Consider the following 8750-nt stretch of genomic DNA (forward strand, 5'->3'; position numbering starts at 1 on the left):
TGATGGAAGTAACCCAGCTCCTGACAAAAACAAAGACAAAGACCAGCACGCCAAGTGGGAAGTCAAGGACGCTCAAGTTATGACATGGATTTTAGGATCTGTCGAACCTAATATCATCTTGAACCTTCGATCATCTCAGACTGCAGCTCAGATGTGGACTTACCTGAAGAAGATCTATAGTCAACGAAACACTGCTCGTCGGTTCCAGCTTGAACATGAATTGGCCGCTTTCCAACAGGATAGCCTTTCTATCTCTGATTTTTACTCTAGATTCACTAATCTTTGGGGTGAATACACTGATATAGTTTATGCTGACTTACCATCCGAAGGTCTTAGTTCTGTTCAATCTGTCCATGAAACTACCCAGAGGGATCAATTTCTAATGAAATTGAGACCTGAATTTGAAGGCACCAGATCCAATCTTATGAACCGAGAATCTGTCCCCTCCTTGGATACATGCCTCAATGATCTCCTTCGCGAGGAACAGCGCCTTCTCACTCAAACCACCATGGAACAACGGCGGTCTGCATCTGTTCCTGTGGCCTATGCAGCACAAGGTAAGCCACGAGGCAGGGATATAAGCACTGTTCAGTGTTTTTGTTGCAAGGGATTTGGTCATTATGCTGCAAATTGTCCCCGAAAATTCTGCAACTACTGCAAAAAGGATGGCCATATCATCAAGGAATGTCCTACTCGACCCCCCAAGAAATCAGAGACCGCATATACTGTCTCCGTTGGCTCTTCTAGTGCTGGAAGTTCTGTGACTGCAGTACCGCTGACACAAAGTGCTCATGTTCAACCTGTGACCCCTGACATGATTCAACAAATGATCATTTCTGCATTTTCAGCTTTAGGACTCTCAGGTAAACCCTTCTCTACATCATCTCCTTGGTACTTTGATTCCGGGGCTTCCCATCATATGACAAACAATGCTGATTCTCTTACCAATGTAAACAAATATTTTGGAAATCTCAAAATTCATACTGCTGATGGCAATCATTTACCTATCACGGCCACTGGTGATGTTTCTTCCTCTCTCACTGATGTCTTTGTATCTCCTGGTCTTACCACCAATCTTGTGTCTGTCGGTCAGTTGGTTGATAATGATTGCAAAGTGGAATTCTCTAAATCTGGTTGTGTTGTGCAGGATCAACAGTCAGGGAGGATGATCGCGAGGGGGCCTAAAGTGGGACGTCTTTTTCCTCTTCAATTTCCTTTGTTTTCTTTTTCACCCTTTGTCTCTTGTAATTCTGCTCATGTTGATTACCGAGTGTGGCATAAACGTCTCGGACATCCAAACTCTACTGTACTTCATGATTTACTGAAATCTGGTTTTCTTGGGAATAAAGAATCACCATATCTTAGTGCTGTTCAATTTGATTGCAATTCTTGCAGACTTGGCAAAGTAGTAAGACTCTGCCATTTCCTATTCACACACCCCATGTGGTCCAACCTTTTGATTTGATACATAGTGATGTGTGGGGTATGGCACCAGTCACTTCTCATGCTAATTACAAATACTTCGTCACTTTTATTGACGACTATAGCCGTTTCACATGGATATATTTTCTACATTCTAAAGATGAAGTCTTTTCTGTTTTAAAGATTTTTCATGCATATATTCAGACCCAATTTTCGGCCCATATCAAAATCCTTCGTTCTGACAATGGGGGTGAGTATATGTCTCATTTGTTTCAGGACTTCCTACAGACTCATGGCATCATCTCTCAACGGTCTTGCCCTTCAACACCTCAACAAAATGGGGTGGCTGAAAGGAAGAACCGTCACCTTCTTGATGTTGTTCGCACTCTCCTGTTAGAGTCATCTACGCCCTCTCGTTTTTGGTGTGAAGCTCTCTCCACTACTGTCCATCTCATCAACAGGTTGCCTTCTCCCACATTGCACCACAACTCTCCTTTCACCAAGTTATTTGGTCGCCCTCCATCTTATTCCAACCTTCGTACATTTGGTTGTATCTGTTATGTTCATCTTCCTGCACATGAACGCACAAAACTCATGGCTCAATCGATCCAGTGTGCTTTCCTAGGATATTCAGTCCACCATAAAGGTTTTCTTTGCTACTATCCACATTTGCGACGCATTCGAGTTTCTAGAAATGTAATCTTTCTAGAAAATCAGTATTTTTTTCCCACGCATCACGACCCCGTTTCTCCTTCATTTTCTGTTTTGCCTATGTTTACTAACTCTTATGCAGCTCCTGTTTTAAATATCTCTTCTCCAGCTCCAGTCCCTTCTCAGCCTCTCTTCGTGTATCAACGACGCTCCTCCAAAACTTCCCATCAACCTCCAGCACCTCCCCAGCCCCCTCCAGCTCCTTCCCCGACTGCTGCTCCTGTTCCAGCAACTACACCTCCTGTTCCAGCAACTGCACCTCCCCCCCTCAGACAGAGTACTCGGGTTCGTAGACCACCAGATAGGTTTGGTTCCTCTCCTCTTTCCCTCTTCCCTGCCACCTTGTCTTCTATTTCTCTTCCTTCGTCTTATACACAGGCCATGAAGCATGAGTGTTGGCGGACAGCGGTTGAAACTGAGCTTCTCGCACTTGAGGAAAACCAAACTTGGGACGTTGTTCCATGTCCCTCCTCCGTGAAACCCCTTGGCAGTAAGTTCGTGTTTTCTGTCAAGCTTCGTTCTGATGGGTCCATAGACCGTTATAAGGCTCGGTTAGTGGCACTTGGCAACAAACAAGAATATGGTCTCGACTATGATGAGACCTTCGCACCAGTTGCCAAAATGACCACTGTCCGCACCATACTCGCCCTTGCTGCATCCCAATCCGGGCCCTTACATCAAATGGATGTCAAGAACGCATTTCTCCACGGTGATCTCAAGGAAGAAGTTTACTTGAAACTTCCCTCTGGTATGCCTACTTCCTCACCTAATGATGTTTGCAAACTGAAACGTTCTTTGTATGGTTTGAAGCAGGCCCCGCGAGTATGGTTTGAAAAGTTTCGCTCCACTTTGCTTGGTTTTTCTTTCACTCAGAGTCAGTATGACTCCTCTCTTTTTCTACAACGGACATCCATGGGTATCGTTGTTCTTCTTGTTTATGTGGATGATATTGTCATCACTGGCTCCGACTTGGAGGCAATCTCTGCAGTTCAGACTTTGTTGCATTCTACTTTCCACATGAAAGATCTTGGTCCGCTCACTTATTTCTTGGGTTTAGAGGTCCATCATCAACCTCATGGTCTCTTCTTGCTTCAGCACAAGTACAGTCAAGATCTTGTTCAGTTAGCCGGCCTCACCAACACTACTTCCGTTGACACCCCCATGGAACTTAATGTGAAATATCGACGTGACGACGGGGAGCTTCTTGAGGATCCTACTACCTATCGGAAGCTGGTTGGTAGTCTTATCTATCTAACCATCACCCGACCAGACATCTCTTATGCTGTTCACACTGTCAGCAAGTTCATGCAAGCCCCGAGGCATCACCATCTCTCTGCCGTTCGCCGCATCATTCGCTATATTCTTGGCACACCTAGTCGTGGCTTGTTCTTCCCTACAGGTTCTTCTCTTCAGCTTCAGGCCTATAGTGACGCTGATTGGGCTGGTTGCCCAGACACCAGGAGATCTACTACTGGCTGGTGTATGTTTCTTGGTGATGCCCTCATCTCTTGGAAATGCAAGAAGCAAGACCACGTCTCCAAATCATCCACTGAGGCAGAGTATCGCGCCATGTCTGCTGCGTGCTCCGAGATCATTTGGCTGCGTGGTCTCCTCACAGAGCTTGGGTTCAGTCCACTTCATCCTACTCCACTGCATGCTGACAACACAAGTGCCATCCAAATTGCAGCCAACCCCGTCTATCACGAACGCACCAAGCACATCGAGGTTGACTGTCACTCCATCCGAGAAGCCTATGATCATCAGGTTATCACCCTTCCACATGTCTCCACTACTCTGCAGATTGCCGATATCTTCACCAAATCCATGCCACGTCAGCGCCATCATTTCCTCGTTAGCAAATTGATGCTTGTCGATTTACCAGCATCAATTTGAGGGGGGATGTCAAAGGAAATCAGATTTAAATGCCAGCAGATTCTTCAGATTTAAATGCCAGCAGATTCTTTCATTAATTAGATACATGTATATGTGGTAGGTTAGCTATAATTAGATACATGTATATGTGGAAGGTGAGCTGTTTTTCAGGGGCTGAATATCAGCCTGTGTTCTTTCCTAATTAACTTGTATTCTGTCCATATAATGGGCAATTCTCGATGTATAGAGATACACCTTTTCGGAAAAGACTCTAAATTGTCATCATGGGCATCCTGAAACAATTTAGGCGAGTAGAAACCACTTTGCAAAACCTTAGCTGCAATCCTATTCGCACCAAAGTGACCTCCACATGCATAGTGATGACAAAATCGTAGAACACTCTCTTTTTCAGTGGCTGGAACACATCGTCTTATGACTTGGTCTGGACAATACTTGTAGAGATAAGGCTCACCCCAGAAATAGAATTTGACATCATAAAGGAATTTCTTCTTTTGCTAGTAACTCAAATTAGTTGGGACAGCTCCTTCTACAAGATAGTTTGCAATGTTTGCGTACCATGGCACCTCATGACGAATGATAAAGAGCTGCTTGTCAGGAAAGCTCTCATTGAGGGGAAGCACGTCTTTCTTATCTTCACTAACTTGGGTGAGGAGTGAAAGATGGTCAGCTACAACATTCTCCGCACCTTTTTTTGTCTCTTATTTCCAAGTTAAACTCTTGGAGCAACAAAACCCAACGAATTAACCTTGGTTTAGCTTCTTTCTTTGACAAGAGGTACTTGAGGACAGCATGATCAGTATACACAACAACCTTCAAACCGATGAGGTAAGACCTAAACTTCTCCAATGCAAAGATCATAGCCAAGAGCTCCTTCTCCGTTGTTGAGTAATTGAGCTGGGCATCGTTCAAAGTACGGCTGCCATAATAAATTACATGCGGTAACTTGTCCTTTGTTTGCCCTAGAACAGCACCAACTGCATAATCACTAGCATCACAGTGATTAGTTGAAAAGGTAAACTCCAATCCGGAGCAGTGATAATAGGTGCAGTGGTTAGAAGCTGTTTTAAAGTGTTAAAAGCAAGCAAACAATTATCATCAAACCCAAATCAGGCATCCTTAGCAAGGAGGTTGCATAGGGGTTGGCTGATCTTGGCGAAATCCTTGATGAAGCGCCCATAAAAACCAGCGTGTCCTAGGAAAGATCGGACTCCCTTCACTGAAGTTGGTGGTGGCAACTTAGCAATCAAGTCAATCTTCGCTTTGTCCACTTCTATGCCCTTGTTGGAAATCAAATGACCTAACACAATTCCATGGTTAACCATAAAATGACATTTTTCCCAATTCAAAATAAGATTAGTTTTCCTGCATCTTTCCCAACCCAAGGTTAGATTAGATAAACAATTATCAAAACAAGAACCGAATACGGAAAAGTCATCCATGAAAACCTCTATAATTCACTCTACCATATCAGAAAAGATACTTAGCATACAACGCTGGAAAATGGCTGGAACGTTACACAATCCAAATGGCATTCTCCTATACGTAAACGTTCCAAATGGCCAAGTAAATGTAGTCTTCTCTTGATCTTCCGGTGCTAATGGGGATTTGATTGTAACCTGAATAACCATCCAAAAAATAGTAATGTGAGTGACCAGCTAACCTTTCTAACATTTGATCGATAAATGGAAGGGGAAAATGATCTTTGCGAGTAGAAGAGTTCAACTTCCTGTAATCAATACAAACTCTCCACCCAGTTGTCATGCGAGTTGGAACTAGTTCATTATTCTCATTTTGTACAACTGTAATTCCAGATTTTTTTTGGGACGACATGCACTGGATTAACCCACACACTGTCCGAGATGGGATAGATAACGCCAGCATCTAATAGCTTTAAAACTTCAGTTCGCACAACCTCCTTCATATTGGGGTTCAATTGCCTTTGCGCCTCAACGATTGGCTTCGAGTTCTCCTTCAAAAGTATCATGTGCATACAAACTGATGGGCTTATGCCTTTGATATTAGCGATGGCCCATCCAAGCAATGATTTAAACTCTCTTAATACACGCAGCAGCTTCTCCTCTTCAATGGAAGTGAGAGTGGCGGCAATGATGACTTGTAATGTATCATTCTCTCCCAAATATGCATACGTGAGATGTTCAGGCAAAAGTTTGAGTTCGAGCTTAGGTGCCTTCTCAATAGATGGTACAATTCGAGCTATTGGACAGCCAAGGCTTTCCACCTCATGCCTCCACCTTGGAGGGTAAGTTGGAGCATAATTTAGTGCCGCTACTATGTCTAATGCTTCCTCTTCTACTGCTGGTTGTAACTCAGGATTTGCTAAGAAAATCTGTAACAAATGATCGGTGGAATTTGCTAGGAAGTTTTCATGTGCAAGGGTCTCAACAATGTCAATGCGGCTGCACTCTTCCAAGTCCCCCAGTTTTTTAACAGCTTCAAACACCTTAAACTCAACGGATTCGCCTTGAACTCTCAAAGTTAAAGTTCCTTGTTGTCAATCAATGTACCAGCTGTAGCAAGGAAGGGACGGCCTAGCAAGAGTGGGATGTCGCGGTCTTCCTCCATGTCAAGAATCAGGAAATCAGCCGGCAACACAAATTGCTTCGCTTTGATCAACACGTCATCGATGATTCCTTTAGGATATGTGACTGATCTGTCTGCAAGTTGAAGAGAAACGGAAGTACTCTTGAGCTCTCCAATACATAATCTCTGAAAAATAGACAAAGGCATAAGGTTAATGCTCGAGCCTAAATCTAAAAATGCTTTATCAAATTGAACATCACCAATAATGCAAGGAATTGTAAAACTCCCTGGGTCCTTCAGTTTTGGAGGCAATTTCTTAAGCAATACCGCGTTGCACTCTTCAGTTAATAACACTTTTTCATGCGGTGCAAATTTTCTCTTGTTTGTACATGTATCTTTCAAAAATTGTGCATAAGAAGGAAGTTGTTGAATTGCTTGAAGCAAGGGAATGTTGATATGCACTTTTTTAAAAATCTCCAAAATATCAAACATGTGTTGGTCCTTCCTTTGCTTGTGAACACGATGTGGGAATGGCAAAGATGGTGTGTAACTCTCTTCCTTTGGCTTCTCGGCTGCAGCTGTACTAAATTTGTAGTAGAACTATTTTTTGCTTGTTAGAAGTAATATCCACATCCTCACCGCTCTTCTTGACATGATCTTCAGCGTGGCCGGCATTTGGTGCATCATTCTCTTGTGGACCATAAGATTTTCCACTCCGCAGCATTCTAATAGCCTTGTCATGCTCAGAATTATTAATTTCAGGTTGGCCTGGGAATGTGCCTTGCACCCTTTCATGCACAATAGTTGCAAGTTGGCCTACTTGAGTTTCTAATTTATTGATGGATGCTTGCATAGTATTCTGATTTTGTTGAGAAGTCTATACAAACTAAGCAACTAAGTCCTCCAACGCTGGTTTCTTGGGCTCACTTGAAGGCTGCCCTTGGTGATGAATAGGACGAGTAGAGCTAGCTTGTTGTTGCTGGTTGCTCCATGAAAAATTGGGGTGGTTACGCCACCCTGGATTATAGGTGTTCGAATATGGATCATTCCGAGGTCGCTGAAATGAATTAACTTGGAGAACTTGCTCAAAAACTTGCGTAGTAGATGGAGAAAGTTCCATTGGATGAGTTGGGTCTGAACAAATGGCGCAAACTTGTTGTGGGGAAGATGGAATAACAGCACCCATAAGAGTTTCAAGTTTTTTCTCAAGGCTTGAAGTTTGAGCAACAACCGCAGTGTTGGTGTCAACTTTATGAACTCCTGCCTTCTTTGTCCGCTCACTGCCCCATTGTTGATTATTATTAGCAAGAAAATCAAATTGATCAAATGCTTCTCGAGGTGTCTTGTCCATCAATGCACCTTTACATGCAGAGTCAACCATTCGTTTGTTTGCAGTCGTAAGTCCTTCATAAAAGAAGCGCATTTGCATCCAATCAATAATGCCATGATGAGGGCATTTTTGCAGCAATTCTCTAAATCGCTCTTAAGCTTCATAGAATGGCTCATGCTCTCCTTGACTAAAATGCATGATATCTCTTCTAAGCTGATTCGTTTTCTGGGGAGGGAAGAATTTTTGGAGAAATTTTTGAGCTAAACCCTCCCATGAATTAATGGATTCAGCTGGTAGTGAGTGAAGCCAAGCTTTGGCTCTATCCTTTAATGAAAATGGGGACAATTTCCGCTTAACTACTTCATCAGAGGCATTTAGGATCTTGATGGTGCCACAAATGTCGAAAAATTTCCGAATATGCCTGTTAGGATCTTCATTCGACTTGCCATAGAAAGATGGTAACAAATGAATCATTCTAGACTTAAGTTCAAATGAATTTGCTTCAACTTCTGGTATTACAATACATGACGGAGTGTTAGAAAGAGTTGGGATGGAGTACTCCTTCGTAGCTCGAGCAGGTTGTGTTCGTTCCATTGCTTCCTCTTGCGCTATTTGTTGTTCCCCAACGTTCTTGTCACTCTTCTCGTTTATATTTTCAACGGAACCTCCGTCTTTTTGATGTTCCAGTGAGTGAGTGAATTTGTCTTTTCATTTCCTAACTGTTCTTTCAATCTCAGGATCAAACGGTATGAGGTCTTGACCTTGAGAGTGTCTTCCAGTCATACACTAAGTCCAACCTAATAAACAAGACAAACAAGAAGCACAAATCAATTCCAATAACCTGAAATTTCCA

At 42.9% G+C, this 8750-nt stretch overlaps 2 protein-coding genes and 1 non-coding gene across 3 annotated transcripts; 2 read left to right on the top strand and 1 right to left on the bottom strand.

The window, feature by feature from the left end:
- Nucleotides 1-79: 79 nt before the first annotated feature.
- On the top strand, nt 80-1185 carry LOC117613160. The gene is made up of 2 exons (XM_034341805.1): nt 80-863; nt 1148-1185. The coding sequence occupies exons 1-2, from the start codon at nt 80-82 to the stop codon at nt 1183-1185; spliced, it is 822 nt and encodes a 273-aa protein (XP_034197696.1).
- A 3335-nt stretch (nt 1186-4520) lies between these two features.
- LOC117613161 lies at nt 4521-7420 on the bottom strand. Its single transcript, XM_034341806.1, has 8 exons — nt 7207-7420; nt 6552-7145; nt 5861-6507; nt 5687-5752; nt 5516-5642; nt 5210-5323; nt 4772-5084; nt 4521-4662 (listed from the first exon to the last, which is right to left on the bottom strand). The coding sequence occupies exons 1-8, from the start codon at nt 7418-7420 to the stop codon at nt 4521-4523; spliced, it is 2217 nt and encodes a 738-aa protein (XP_034197697.1).
- A 586-nt stretch (nt 7421-8006) lies between these two features.
- On the top strand, nt 8007-8113 carry LOC117613164. The gene has a single exon (XR_004583674.1). It is a non-coding gene; the product is annotated as a small nucleolar RNA R71 (small nucleolar RNA).
- Nucleotides 8114-8750: the final 637 nt, after the last annotated feature.

The sequence above is a fragment of the Prunus dulcis genome, unplaced genomic scaffold, assembly GCF_902201215.1.
Source record: "Prunus dulcis unplaced genomic scaffold, ALMONDv2, whole genome shotgun sequence".
Classification (NCBI taxonomy): domain Eukaryota; kingdom Viridiplantae; phylum Streptophyta; class Magnoliopsida; order Rosales; family Rosaceae; genus Prunus; species Prunus dulcis.